The sequence below is a fragment of the Anomaloglossus baeobatrachus genome, chromosome 2 (genome assembly GCF_048569485.1).
Source record: "Anomaloglossus baeobatrachus isolate aAnoBae1 chromosome 2, aAnoBae1.hap1, whole genome shotgun sequence".
Lineage (NCBI taxonomy): Eukaryota > Metazoa > Chordata > Amphibia > Anura > Aromobatidae > Anomaloglossus > Anomaloglossus baeobatrachus.
The window spans coordinates 479396499-479412574 of record NC_134354.1 but is presented as its reverse complement, the minus strand read 5'-3'; the positions used below and the strand labels follow the sequence as shown (position 1 = coordinate 479412574).

At 42.4% G+C, this 16076-nt stretch overlaps 1 protein-coding gene across 2 annotated transcripts in view; it reads left to right on the top strand.

Annotated features, from left to right (window-relative positions):
• Window positions 1-16076, top strand: part of AFF3 (ALF transcription elongation factor 3) — a 731240-nt gene that overhangs the window by 648646 nt on the left and 66518 nt on the right. For both annotated transcript variants that reach the window (XM_075336411.1, XM_075336412.1), the window contains exons 12-13: window positions 6429-6556; window positions 9380-9443. In XM_075336411.1, coding sequence (XP_075192526.1) covers window positions 6429-6556; window positions 9380-9443 — 192 coding nt within the window. The remainder of the gene's footprint in view (window positions 1-6428; window positions 6557-9379; window positions 9444-16076) is intronic.

Sequence of the window (16076 nt, the reverse complement as noted above, 5' to 3'; positions counted from 1 at the left end):
GCCTGAAATACTTCTTAATACTTTAGGGGAACCAAACAGAATTCTTGTGGTTTGAGGGGTTGAATAATAAATGACCCTCTGAATAAACTTTTCACAATTTAAAAAAAAAATAAAAAAAAAGAAATAACATTCTTTTTTGCTGCAGTGCATTTCACACTTCCAGGCTGATCTACAGTCCAAATGTCACAATGCCAAGTTAATTCCGAATGTTGAAACCTGCTAAATCTGCAGGGGGTTGAATAGTACTTGTAGGCACTGTAAGTAGCTGTCATTGCTGCTTTACCCCATTATTTCTCTGGTAGTTTGGAGTCTGTTAGCATACATCTTATCATTTCAGTCAGAGTTCTGTTTTTCCTTTCTGCTACCCCATTTTGTTGAGATGTGTATGGAACAGTCTTTTGATGCTCTATACCATTTTGTCTTAAGTAGTTTTCTATTTAGTGTCTTGTGAATTCACCTCCATTATCACTTCTAATGACAATTGGCTTCCTCTGAAACTTGTTATCTGATTTTGTCATGTAGTCTACTAATTTATTGAAAACTTCACTTTTGTTATTGATCAAGTATGTGACTGTGTATCTTGACTAGTCATCTATAAAAGTCACTATTGCCTCCTGATGTAGTCACTTTCATGGGTCCACATACATCAGTATGCACCAAATCAAGTGGTTTTGTGCTTTTTATCTCACTTTCATTAGGTATAGATATTCTTGTAGCTTTAGGGGTGCTTCACACACAGCGAGCTCGCTGCCGAGATCGCTGCTGAGTCACGCTTTTTGTGACGCAGCAGTGACATCATTAGCGATCTCGCTGTGTGTGACACTGAGCAGCGATCTGGCCCCTGCTGCGAGATCGCTGCTCGTTACACACAGCCCTGGTTCGTTTTCTTCAAAGCCGCTCTCCTGCTGTGACACACAGATCGCTGTGTGTGACAGCAAGAGAGCGACAAATGAAGCGAGCAGGGAGCAGGAGCCGGCGTCTGACAGCTGAGGTAAGCTGTATCCAAGATAAACATCGGGTAACCAAGGTGGTTACCCGATATTTACCTTAGTTACCAGCCTCCGCAGCTCTCACGCTGCCTGTGCTGCCGGCTCCGGCTCTCTGCACATGTAGCTGCTGTACACATCGGGTTAATTAACCCGATGTGTACAGCAGCTAGGAGAGCAAGGAGCCAGCGCTCAGTGTGCGTGGCTCCCTGCTCTCTGCACATGTAGCTGCATTACACATCGGGTTAATTAACCCGATGTGTACTGTAGCTAGGAGAGCAAGGAGCCAGTGCTTAGTGTGCGCGGCTCCCTGCTCCCTGCTCACACTGGTAACTAATGTAAACATCGGGTAACCATACCCGATGTTTACCTTAGTTACCAGTCTCCGCAGCTTCCAGACGGCGGCTCCGTGCAAGCGCAACGTCGCTTGCACGTCGCTGCTGGCTGGGGGCTGTTCACTGGTCGCTGGTGAGATCTGCCTGTTTGACAGCTCACCAGCGACCATGTAGCGATGCAGCAGCGATCCTGACCAGGTCAGATCGCTGGTCGGATCGCTGCTGCATCGCTAAGTGTGAAGGTACCCTTAGATGTTATACAACATTCACATCTTACGGTAATTGAGCAATCAGATATCAATAGATCCTTTGTCAATTCTTTCTTTTGTAGCTCCATTTTACGTTCAGGATTTCTGTGTCCTAGATGTCTGTGCCACATATGAATACATTCTTGTGATCATGTGTACACAACTTCATCTGTTCCTTTAATGTGTCTAGATGATATAATTGTTCATCTGCCTTGACATTGGTTATCTTATTTCCCGCTAGGATTGTACATTCATCATCTTTGAATTTTACAGTAAGTCCTTTAGCTGTTAGACGTTTTACAGATAACAATCCTCCTTCTAATCCTGGAACATATAACACATCCTGTACAAGTATTGTTGAATAATGCCCAAACCTATTAGAACAGTTTAGCATTCCTTGTCAAATAACTTAAGCAGTTATTTTGCTCCCATCTGCAAGATAAATGGCTTCCTTCTTATGTAAATCAAGTTCAGTAAAGAAACTTTTATTACTTGTCATATGACTTGTTGCTCCTGAGTCAATAAACCAACCTAATGATGATTTCTTATCAGTTACTTTAAATGTGCCATACCAAATACTTACACATGAATCAGAAAATTGTGTTTTTCACCTTCTGTGTATTCTCTTTATGGTGTAATTTCTGTTGTTCTGCTTTCCATATAGTACAGTCTTTCTTTAAAATGTTCCTTTTTCTTACATCTGAAACATCCTCTTGTCTCTTTTATTATAGTGTATCATTGATTCTGTAGCTTTAAGAGCATTTCCACCATCTTTTTTAGAAGAATCATTTGTTTGCTCTTTACTTCTTTGATATTCATCTACGAGTCTGGTCTTTACAAACTCTAATGTGATGTCTGTTTCAGGTCTTGTCTCTAGTGCATTTATTAACGCAGTGTATGAATCCGGTAAACTGCACAATAATATTGCTGATATGTGGCTATCCTTAATATATTCACCAATTGATCTCAGCTGTGATATCACTTCCATCATGGAGAATATATGCTCGTGCATGTCATTGTCTGCACTCAGTCTCATGCTGTAAAGCTTTCTTAGCAGAAATAACTTTTGATTTAAGCTGGGTCTTTCATGTAGCTTTCTTAATGCTTCCCACATTCCCTGTGCTGTATCCTCATTCCTGATGTGAATTAATTGAGAATCTTCCACTAATAGGCTGATAGTAGCTCTTGCTTGTCTATTTTCCTTATCCCATGTCTAATTATTATCATGGGGTCTATCTATAGTGATTACTTCCCATAAATCATCTATAGACAATAACATCTCCACTTTGAGCTTCCATAACTGATAGTTCTCATTATTCAGCTTAGCTACTGTGAGTTTTAGCTCTGTGCTACTCATGATCTTTAATTTGTCTTACTTGTTTGGAGAGAATTGTTCTGAAGAATTATTCTGCATTCACCAGGGTCTTGCTGAGCTTTATGGTGTTCTGGATGTCTGGGATCTTGGGTGTCTGGGATCTTGGGTGTCTGGGATCTTGGGTGTCTGGGATCTTGGGTGTCTGGGATCTTTGGTGTCTGGGATCTTTTGGTGCCTGGTATCCTGGGTGCCTGGGATCTTTGTGTGCCTGGGATATTTGTGTGTCTGCGATCCTGGGATCTTGGGGTGCCTGGGCCCATAACCTGTTGCACAGCTTCCAGCTTCCCAGGTATAGAAGAAAGTTCACAGTGCAGATTACATGGGATAACAAACTCTTTACTCCTTAGAGAACATGAGGTAATAATATACACAGTCATACAGCACTTCATCAGGAAGAGAAAGTGAAACCAAAAAGAAAAACAAAAGACTTTTTACACTATAGTGAGTAAGGAAACTTTACATAACATCGCCGTCTACTGTTAGATCAGCATAAAGTCCTCCTTCACACATACAAAGAAGTCCTCGTCTGTTGCATATACCAACAGTGGGCCCAGTTGAATGTACTCGAATTCTCTGAAATGTCTTTGGAGATGGCTTATGGTAGAGAAATTCAATTCATGGGCAATAGCTTTGATGGACATTCTTGCTGTCACCTTGTTAATTGCACGTTCCCTCAAAACCTGCAACATCTGAGACATTTTGCTGTGTGATAAAACTGCACATTTTGGATGGATTATCTTGGCAAAGGAGAAGAGTTCACTTACAGATTTAGATAAATCTGTGAACAGTATTTGCGAGAAAAGGGCGTTTGTGTACATTAAAAAATGTGAGAAAAGCAAAAAGTGTTACGTTTATATTTTTTCATTGCCAAAATGACTTGCTCTGCATATAAGGCTTTTAAACGCCTTTAATCATTTCAGGTTTCCAAAACCCTTAAACAGCTAAAACAAGTTACATGTCCTTCCTTGAGGTGTTTGCAGTTGGACGACACTTTGTACTTTACAGTAGACGTCAATGGGAACGTTTTGCCATCGTTACGCTTACAAAACGCTAGCAGTTTCTTCATTGTGCAATGGAGTACAAAAAAACTAAATAACTGGAACCCGACAGTAAAAAAAGCCGCCACAAAAAAAAACATAGGAAAAGTCACCAAAAAATATCACTGGAGTCCAAAACAATCAGAAAAAGACTCAGAAAATGACCAAGGAAACCACACAAAAGATGCTTATGTAAAACTACAACAAAGTTTCCTGAGGCGTCTTGTGCTTGAAAAACATGGCAGGTTCACCGAAGTTTAAAACACGTAGTGTGCACGTATCCTTAACTGGTTAAAGTAGGTTTATAAGAACATCTCCATTTGTAATTCATACAGAAATTTTTTATTTGCTTTCTGACTGATTGAGATTTGTGTGCCACATACGGCTGGGTTCACATCAGCATTAGAATTTCTGTTTTCCTTTTTAATATTAAGAACAGAAAAATGATATTCATGGCAGTGGTGGATCTGACACATGACAGATATCAGCGGCAGCCTGACCCCAATTGACTTATAATGGAGTCAGTAAATCTTCTGTCTTTGTGTATTTTATATACAGTGGGGGGAAAAAGTATTTAGTCAGCCACCTATTGTGCACGTTCTCCCACTTAAAAAGATGAGAGAGTCCTGTAACCGACATCATAGGTAGACCACAACTATGAGAGACAAAATGAGAAAACAAATCCAGAAAATCACCTTGCCTGACTTTTTTTTTTTTCAAACTATGGTGGAAAATAAGTATTTAGTCAATAACAAAAGTTCATCTCAATATTTTGTTATATATCCTTTGTTGGCAATGACCAAGGTCAAACGTTTTCTGTAAGTCTTCACAAAGTTGGCACACACTGTTGGTGGTATGTTCGCCCATTCCTCCATGCAGATCTCCTCTAGAGCAATGATGTTTTGGGCCTGTCACTGGGCAACACAGACCATCAACTCCATCCAAAGGTTTTCTATAGGGTTGAGATCTGGAGACTGGCTAGGCCACTCCAGGACCTTCATATGCTTCTTATGAAGCCACTCCTTTGTTGCCCTGGTGGTGTGCTTGGCATCTTTATCGTGCTGAGAGACCCAGCCACGTTTCATCTTCGATGCCCTTGCAAATGGAAGGAGGTTTGCACTCAAAATCTCACAATATATGGCCCCATTCATTCTTTCATGTACACGAATCAGTCGTCCTGGTCCTTTTGAAGAGAAACAGCCCCAAAGCATGATGTTGCCACCCCCATGCTTCACAGTAGGTATGGGGTTCTTTGGATAGAACTCAGCATTCTGTCTCCTCCAAACACGACGAGTTATGTTTCTACCAAACAGTTCTACTTTGGTTTCATCAAAGCATATGCCATTTTCCTAATACTCTTCTGGATAATCGAAATGCTTTCTAGCAAACTTCAGATAGGCTTGGACATGTACTGGCTTAAGCAAGGGAACACGTCTAACACTGCAGGATCTGAGTCCCTGTAGGCATAGTGTGTTGCTGATGGTAGCCTTTATAACAATAGTCCCAGCTCTATGCAAGTCATTCACTAGGTCACCCCATGTGGTTCTGGGATTTTTGCTCCCCATTATTGTGATCATTTTGACCCTACGGGGTGAACTCTTGCGTGGAGCCCCAGATCGAGGGAGATTATCAGTGGTCTTGTATGTTTTCCATTTTCTTATTATTGCTCCCACAGTTGATTTCATCACACCAAGCTGCTTGCCTATTGTGGAGTTTGGAGTGTGACTGTTTGAGGTTGTGGACAGGTATCTGTTATACTGATAACAAGTTCAAACAGGTGCCATTGCTACATGTAATGAGGGAAGGACAGAGGAGCCTCTTAAAGAAGAAGTCACAGGTCTGTGAGAGCCAGAAATCTTGCATGTTTTTAGATGCCTAAATACTTAATTTCCACCATAATTTGCAAAAACAAATCTTGGCAAATTAGAAATGGGGATTTTCTGGGTTTGTTGTTCTCATTTTGTCTCTCATAGTTGTGGTCTACCTATGATGTTAGTTACAGGCCTCTCTCATCTTTTTAAGTGGGAGAACTTGCACAATTGGTGGCTGACTAAATACTCTTTTCCCCACAATTTTTTTGCTGTCTTAGATTAAGGACGTGATTTATCTGAAACGCGTCTTCCTCTACACCGCCATGATGCGTTTTTATGGAAATGGAATATGGACTTTTTAATGTATACCTAAGAAAGGAATTATTTTAGAAAAAATACCAGAACTGGATGCTGGATTCCTCCTCCTTTTAATTTTTCCCCCCACTGTATACTATTTTATGTATTCCAACAAAAATGTCGAAATCTGCAATGGAGACTTTGACGCAGATGTGAACTCAGCCTTAAACATACTTTATAGACTATGATGAAAAAAATATATTATTTATAAATAAAAGCCATACATAATGTGTGCTTATATTGTATTACATGACAGCATCTTTTACTCCTTTTTATTAGAGATTGCAACCATCAAACCATACAGGCTCAACACATAATAAAGACAACTCAAGACCGAACCTTTGGTCTCCTGAACTGAATGGGCATACAGATACAAGGATAACAAAGCAGTTGCTTGATAGCACAAGGTAGAGCAATACAATATAATGTTGTGTGCAATTTATAGAGTATATCATTGTATGTGTCAAGGTAAGATTGCAAGCCATACCGGAGAACATTGGTGCCTCTAATTTAGTTAGAAGAAGCTTAATAGAAAAATATCACACACGATGACTATTGACCCTGCTAGTGTAAAGCCATCACCATAAGGCTATGTGCGCACAGTGCGTTTTTCGCGGCATTTTTGCGCGTTTTTCGGGTGCATTTTTGGCCACAAAACTGCAGGACTTTGCTTCCCCAGCAAAGTCTATGAGTTTTCATTTTTGCTGTCCGCACACATCTGTTTTTGGACATGTCAGTTCTTTCCTGCGTTTTTCTGCGTTTTCCCCACATGCAATGCATTGGAAAAACGCAGCAAAATGCAGAGATCAAAAACGCAGCAAAACGCAGCCAAAAACGCACCAAATCGCGTCTAAAACGCATGCGTTTTTTGATGCGTTTTTTCGACGCAGGTGCGTTTTTGTGCGTTTGTAGCGGCCAAAAACGCAGCGTCAAAAAGACGCAGTGTGCGAACCTAGCCTTACTACTGTTACTAAACTGCTATCCCATGTCATGTTTGTATAACACGTATTTGTTTTAATCTGCTGCACTGTTTTCAGGCAGCACAGTGTTTAGTGAATGCTACTGAAAATACAATGGGAGTGACAACATTTAGCTTTATTTCTCCTCTCCATTGGGATTGGCTAGTGATGAAGGTAAACAATTAGGAATTGCATATTGTATTTTTAAATATAATAAAAGAATATAAATACAATAAATTAATGAATATACAAATAGCATTTAAAAAAAATCTGCATTTTTTTCCTGCATTTTTGGGGCCAAAAACACTGTGCCAAGGTGATTGCTTTGGGTCAATATTAAAACACAGACATACACAACATTTTAAAAGAGGACATGACACCAGTTCAAGTGTCCAGTCTTTTCTCTAAGTTAATTCTCATGGCTCCCCTGAGTACACCATATTTGTTATTAAATTTGCGATACAGATCCAGAGATATGGGACTTTTTAATTGGTACTAATATTTTTGTCTTTTCCAAGGGAGTGGGCCTCATGAGATTCTCTGGGGATGTGTCTTTAGGCTGCCTTGCATTACTACCCTGGGAGCAACACCTCCCTTAGTAAAGTTCATAATACGTGAACCGAATAAAAAGGGCCAAATCTATGGCACAGTATGACAGTTTTAAAAGAGAAACAAACAAAAAAAAGCATACTCAAGTGAGTAGCGGTAATACAATAAGAGAAAAAACTGGGTACTTTCCATGTGGCGACAGATCCTCTTTAAGGCCGGTGTTAAGGCTGCTATACACGCAGCGACATCGTTAGCGATGTCGCTCATGAAAGCACCCGCCCCCGTCATTTGTGCGTCACGGACAAATCGCTGCCCATGGCGCACAATATCGCTAACACTCGTCACACATACTTACCTTCCTATCGATCGACGTCGCTGTGGGCGGCGAACAACCTCTTTGTTAAGGGGAAGGTTCGTGCGCCGTTACACAGCGGCCGACCAATAGAAGCGGAGGGGCGGAGACCAGCCGCATTAATGACACGCCCAACTCATTGCCAGAGGACACAGGTAAGCTGTTGTTCGTCGTTCCCGGGGTGTCACGCATAGCGATGTTTGCTGCCTCAGGAACGACGAACAACCTACGTCCACAACAACCAACGAGATTTTGAAAATGAACGACGTGTCAACGATCAACGATTAGGTAAGTATTTTTGATCGTTAACACACGCTCGTAGCTGTTACACGCAACGACGTCGCTAACGACGCCGGATGTGCGTCACGAATTCCGTGACCCCCGACGACATGTCGTTAGATATGTCGTTGCGTGTAAAGCCCCCTTTACACTAGCGATTGCCTCGCGTGTATTTCACACGAGTTTCGCAGTGCATCACCCATCATGGACTCACACTCTCCTCACAGGAGCCTCTCAGCTGCATAGAGATGAATGCAACTGACCTGCTCCTGTGAACAGAGTGTGAGTCCATGACGGGTGATTCACCGCGAAATTCGCGCGAGATACACGCGAGGCAATCGCAAGTGTGACATCGGCCTTAGAGCAGTTTTTTTCTCTTCCATCTTAAACAGGTTGTTCAGTGAAGTTAAGTCATCCCCTATCCTCAGAATAGATGAAAACTTGTAGATCGGTGGCTCATCTCCACCAATCAGCAGTACTGGGCACTTTTACTTCTACTATCTCCATTTAGAATGGACTGGGAATGTGCAGGCCCGACCACCACTCCATTCATTCTCTATGGAGCTATGGAAAAAAATCCTTAGCCACCTAAGGGATGAATGGAGTGTAGGTGGGCATGTGCATTTTGGCCATGTGCACCGCCATTATATTCTAAATTGACATAAAGGTGATAAAAGTGCCCCATTCTGCTGATCAGTGCAGGTCCTAGCTTTTTTTTTAGCATCATGCCATGCTTAAGGCAATTTTTGTCATGTGTTAATGTGTATTGTGTTTTGACACTACAGCACATGATTCTATAAGGAATATTGGAGTCACATAACCTGTGTATCACATAAATCACTTTCCATGTTGAAAAGAAAAACTTTAAATTAAAAAACACAGGTACGAAAAAAATATATAAAAAAGAACTAAACACCAAAGTAAAATATGAACTTGTAACTTGAATCTCCTAATATCTGTGACCCTTCAGCAATGATAGTATAATAATTCTGATTTATAATGGTTGCTGATAATTATATTATAGTTTACAGAAGGTTACAAACAGGGCAAAACACCGAATAATTCTGAGCTTTCTCTTTCTGATTTCTTAGACCTCACAATGCAGATTACTTTATGCAGGAAGCTAAGCGAATGAAGCATAAAGCAGATGCCATGGTAAGTACACTTTTCCTCCCTGATACAGTATGCTAAATTAATTTTGTCCTGGTATTTTATGGGCATGAAGTTATCATCAGCACAAACCACCAAACATAATTATAAAACCTATTACAAGCATGACTGGCTTTGTTAAATTATGGAATGCTTGTATCATTGAGTGTTTTTGTCAAGCAATTACTTTGAAAATAAGTAATTATACAGCCCCGGTGTAAGAGCGTCTTTAAAGCAATATTATTTTACAGGCACAAAAACCTTGTATAATGTAAGTCATAGAGGGATCAAGTGAAATTCAATAGATGTCATTTTTAGCTCTCAAGGTTATTCTTATTGCCTTTAATATTTCTGGTCCCATGTGGCCTTTCATGAAAGTATAAACTGAATAAATACAGCTAGTTGAACAGAAAGAGTTTTTCACTAAGACACACCCTACAGGAGCAAAAAAAAATAGACCTTTTCATATATATGTATGTATGTATATATATATATATATATATATATATATATACACAGTGCCTACAAGTAGTATTCAACCCCCTGCAGATTTAGCAGGTTTGATAAGATGCAAATAAGTTAGAGCCTGCAAACTTCAAACAAGAGCAGGATTTATTAACAGATGCATAAATCTTACAAACCAACAAGTTATCTTGCTCAGCTAAATTTTAATACATTTTCAACATAAAAGTGTGGGTCAATTATTATTCAACCCCTAGGTTTAATATTTTGTGGAATAACCCTTGTTTGCAATTGCAGCTAATAATCGTCTTTTATAAGACCTGATCAGGCCGGCACAGGTCTCTGGAGTTATCTTGGCCCACTCCTCCATGCAAATCTTCTCCAAGTTATCTAGGTTCTTTGGGTGTCTCATGTGGACTTTAATCTTGAGCTCCTTCCACAAGTTTTCAATTGGGTTAAGGTCAGGAGACTGACTAGGCCACTGCAACACCTTGATTTTTTCCCTCTTGAACCAGGCCTTGGTTTTCTTGGCTGTGTGCTTTGGGTCGTTGTCTTGTTGGAAGATGAAATGACGACCCATCTTAAGATCCTTGATGGAGGAGCGGAGGTTCTTGGCCAAAATCTCCAGGTAGGCCGTGCTATCCATCTTCCCATGGATGCGGACCAGATGGCCAGGCCCCTTGGCTGAGAAACAGCCCCACAGCATGATGCTGCCACCACCATGCTTGACTGTAGGGATGGTATTCTTGGGGTCGTATGCAGTGCTATCCAGTCTCCAAACGTCACGTGTGTGGTTGGCACCAAAGATCTCAATCTTGGTCTCATCAGACCAGGGAACCTTGAACCAGTCTGTCTCAGAGTCCTCCAAGTGATCATGAGCAAACTGTAGACGAGCCTTGACATGACGCTTTGAAAGTAAAGGTACCTTACGGGCTCGTCTGGAACGGAGACCATTGCGGTGGAGTACGTTACTTATGGTATTGACTGAAATCAATGTCCCCACTGCCATGAGATCTTCCCGGAGCTCCTTCCTTGTTGTCCTTGGGTTAGCCTTGACTTTTCGGACAAGCCTGGCCTCGGCACGGGTGGAAACTTTCAAAGGCTGTCCAGGCCGTGGAAGGCTAACAGTAGTTCCATACGCCTTCCACTTCTGGATGATGCTCCCAACAGTGGAGACAGGTAGGCCCAACTCCTTGGAAAGGGTTTTGTACCCCTTGCCAGCCTTGTGACCCTCCACGATCTTGTATCTGATGGCCTTGGAATGCTCCTTTGTCTTTCCCATGTTGGCCAAGTATGAGTGCTGTTCACAAGTTTGGGGAGGGTCTTAATTAGTCAGAAAAGGCTGGAAAAAGAGATAATTAATCCAAACATGTGAAGCTCATTGTTCTTTGTGCCTGAAATACTTCTTAATACTTTAGGGAAACCAAACAGAATTCTGGTGGTTTGAGGGGTTGAATAATAAATGACCCTCTGAATAAACTTTTCACAATTTAAAAAAAAAATAAAAAAAGAAATAACATTCTTTTTTGCTGCAGTGCATTTCACACTTCCAGGCTGATCTACAGTCCAAATGTCACAATGCCAAGTTAATTCCGAATGTTGAAACCTGCTAAATCTGCAGGGGGTTGAATACTACTTGTAGGCACTGTATATATATACATATATATCTAATATATAAAGCTGAGTGTATGTATGCACTGTATGTGTGTGTGCGTGTCTGTGTGTGTATGTGCGTGTGTATGTCCGCTAAAGGAATCCGCACCGTCGCATTTCCAAGCACGTGATTTTACACAGACACCCCATGTGACTCAGAGAACGTCATAGACTATGTTTGGATGGGAAAATGTAACCCCGCACTTTACAGTTAGTCTCCAAAAAACCTGCCTTCATTTAAGTCAATGGAGCTACGAGCTATTAGGTTATTAATAGGTGCTGTAATTGGTTGCTATAGGAACAAAATAAATTGTTCGTATTAGAAGCTTGTGAGGTAATAAGATGTCGGTGGGGAGACGGATAGAGCGACAGACAGGGAACGAGACAGAAAGAGAGACAGACAGTCAAAGAGGCAGGCAGACAGATACAGACAGACAGGGAAAGAGGCAGACAGGAAAAGAGTGAAATAGACAAAGACAAGTAAAGATACAGGGAAAGAGACAGAGACAGACGGGGAACGAGACAGACGGGGAACGAGACAGACGGGGAACGAGACAGACGGGGAACGAGACAGACGGGGAACGAGACAGACGGGGAACGAGACAGACGGGGAACGAGACAGACGGGGAACGAGACAGACGGGGAACGAGACAGACGGGGAACGAGACAGACGGGGAACGAGACAGACGGGGAACGAGACAGACGGGGAACGAGACAGAGACAGAGATAGAGACAGAGATAGAGACAGAGATAGAGACAGAGACAGAGACAGAGATAGAGACAGAGATGACAGACAGAGACAGAGATGACAGACAGAGAGACTGATACAGAGACAGAGAGACTGATACAGACACACAGAGACAGACAGAGACAGACACACAGAGACAGACAGAGACAGACAGACAGAGACTGGGAGAGAGACAAAGAGGCAGCTACTATCCCGGGCAACGCTCGGGTATTACAGCTAGCATATATATATAAATTTTTTTTTTTTTCATTTAGAGCAGATCTTTCTTTTTGTTACATCTTTTACAACATCTGTTTGTTATACAAGGCATTCACTCACAAAAATCAAGAATAGCCCCTCCTTCCCCTATAAATCCCTCTTACCACTCCCACCCCACCTTAATACGACTTCTTCCTCTTAACCCAATTTCTTACATACAGTTTTCACACCACACCTATAGTACCACACACATTTACTGTACATTTTTCCCAACTATATCTGTATTGTACCTTTCCAGCCTTCTTAGGGGTACTTTACACGTTGCGATATCGCTAACGATTTATCGTCGGGGTCACAGTGTTTGTGACACACATCCGGCGTCATTAGCGACATCGCAGTGTATAACGCGTATGAGCGATCTTCAACGATCGCAAAAGTGGTAAAAATCGTTGGTGTTGGAGAGGTCGTCCAAACACCAAATATCTTTAGTGAAATAGAAAGTAAAAAGGTGCACTGTAAGGTTGTTGTAGCAAAGTCCTTTTTGGCCCTGTTCTGTTTAGAGCCAGCCACGTGGGTGTTCTGAGAGGCAGCCTCAGCTGCTAATACTCACATGGACTTGCTGCAGAAAAAACAGCTGAGTGCATAGGATGAAGTGACTGACCGTGGTGCTGTTGCCAAAGTGCCAGGATAAATACTTCTTTTGCCACAAAGAGAAATTGGCAGCACTCCATACCATATGGACCCGTGAAAGCACCCCCTGTGGTGTGAAACGGTACCATCGTCCTTGTGCTCCGCTCCCCCTGCACCCTCATGTCTGTTTCACCTGTCTGGAAGAAAAAATAAAGCAAGATTTGTTTGACAACCTCAGAGTGCTGCCAATTTCTCTTTGTGGCAAACACAAAATATCGTTGTCTGGTGAGTAGCGATGTTGTTCGTCGTTCCTGCGGCATCACACATCACTATGTGTGACACCGCAGGAGCGACGAACATCTCCTTTCCTCCATCCACCGGCAATGAGGAAGGAAGGAGGTGGGCAGTGTGTTCCAGCCGCTGATCTCCGCCCCTCCTCTGCTATTGGATGGCTGCCATGTGACGTCGCTGTGACGCCGCACGAACCGCCCCCTTAGAAAGGAGGTGGTTCATTGGCAACAGCGATGTCGTTAGGCAGGTAAGTAGTGTGACGGGTGTTAGCGATGTTGTGCGCCACGGGCAGCGATTTGCCCGTGACGCACAACCGAAGGGGGTGAGTACGCTTGCTGGCGATATCGGTACCTATATCGCAGCGTGTAAAGTACCCCTTAGTCTTGTCAGACTCTCTGGAATAATGCAAAAAATAGAAAAGCATGGGAAAATTGAAGCACTCAACTCACAAGAATATAATAAAACTATCAAATTTATTAAACACCATTAAAAAACATCTAAAAACAATTGTCCATTCATCATGTCAATAGAGACCAAAAGGTATAACAGATAATGTATACAGTTTGTACGGAATACAACGGTTGTTGATGAAAAATATTAACAAAAAGTTTAAAAATCCTTTGTTAATATTTTTCATCAACAACCGTTGGACAATTATTTTAGATGTCTTTTAATGGTGTTTAATAAATTTGATAGTTTTATTATATTTTTGTGAGTTGAGTGCTTCTATTGGCCCATGCTTTTCTCCTTTTTGCATTCAAGTGTTTTGTGGGCTTTGCACCTTCACTACTATTTATGACATATTTTTGCTGTGCATTCTTGCCTCTTTTGTTAGGCGGGCTTTGCACACTACGACATCGCAGGCCGATGCTGCGATGCCGAGTGCGATAGTGCCCGCCCCCGTTGCAGCAGCGATATGTGGTGATAGCTGGCGTAGCGAAAGTTATCGCTACGCCAGCTTCACACACACACTCACCTGCCGTGCGACGTCCCTGTGGCCGGCGACCCGCCTCCTTGTTAAGGGGGCGGGTCGTGCGGCGTCACTGCGACGTCACACGGCAGGAGGCCAATCAGAGCGGAGGGGCGGAGATGAGCAGGATGTAAACATCCTGCCCACCTCCTTCCTTCCGCATATCCTACGGAAGCCGCAGTGAGGCCGGTAGGAGACGTTCCTCGCTCCTGCGACTTCACACACAGCGATGTGTGCTGCCGCAGGAGCGAGGAACAACATCGGACCATTGCGTCAGCGTAATTATGGATTACGCCGACGCTGTACCGATGATACGATTACGACGCTTTTGCGCTCGTTAATCGTATCATCCAGCCTTTACACACTGCGATGTCGCATGCGATGCCGGAAGTGCGTCATTTTCAATTTGACCCCACCGACATCGCACCTGCGATGTCGCAGTGTGCAAAGTGCCCCTTACTCTCTGAAACAATGGCAGGACATTCTAGCCATTTATTCCACTTTTTTCACATTTACTCCAGGCTTTTCTTTTCATACAGTAGGGAAAATAAGTATCTGATACACTGCTGTTTTTGCAAGTTTTCCCACCTACAAAGAATGGAGAAGTCTGTAATTTTTTTGTACGTACGCTTCAACTGTGACAGACAGAATTTAAAGCAAAATTCACACAATTATATTGTCTGATCTTTAAATTATTAATTTGCAGAAACAGAACTTAATATTTGGTACAGAAACCTTTGTTTGCGACATCCTGTCCGAGGGCCGGATACTAACATTTGATCAATTAAAAAAACAGTTCTCGATGCCTCCTAACAAATTCTACAATTACGTCTGGGTTAGTCATGTGGTACGGACTGCACCCCTATCCTAGACAATGATAAACTCAAATATAGTACAAACCCTCTCAATCCCCACAATCGCTAATACAGGTTTGAGGTCTATATCAAATACTCTGTAAATAAATTCTCAAAATATGCCACTTTCCTGTCCTAGGAAAGAGAACTGTTGCAGAAGTTCCCAGTGGATAAGTGTCCTCTGGCAACCGCTTTCGCAACTCACATGTTCACTTGCGCCTCATACTTCAAATCAGCACACTCCTCCCCCAACTTATCTGTACCACTAAAGGCCACGTTTCACTAAGCGACATCGCTAGCGACATCGCTGCTGAGGCACGGTTTTCGATCTTGCTAGCGATGTCGCTGTGTTTGACATCCAGCAATGACCTGGCCCCTGATGTGAGGACGCCGGTCATTGCTGAATGTCCTGGACCATTTTCTTCAAAGGTGATGTCCTGCTGGGCAGGACGCATTGCTGTTTGACACTGTGTGACAGGGTCCCAATGACAGCAGAGATCGTTATTCAGGTTGCTACTGCAACCTGTATCGTTACTGAGTCGTTGGTAAGATCTGACTGTGTGACATCTCACCAGCGACTTCCCAGCGACTTACCAGCGATCCTTATCAGGTCACATCGTTTTCGGGATCGCTGGTAAGTTGCTAAATGTGACGGGGGCTTAAGCCTCAATAAAAATCTATTGTGAAAGAAACCTTTGTTTGCAATTACAGAGGTTTCCTATACTTCTTGACAAAGTTTGCACACACAGCAGCATGGATTTTGGCCCACTCCTCCATACGGATCTTCTTTATCAAGTTTCGGGGCTGTCACTAGGCAACATTGAGTTTCAGCT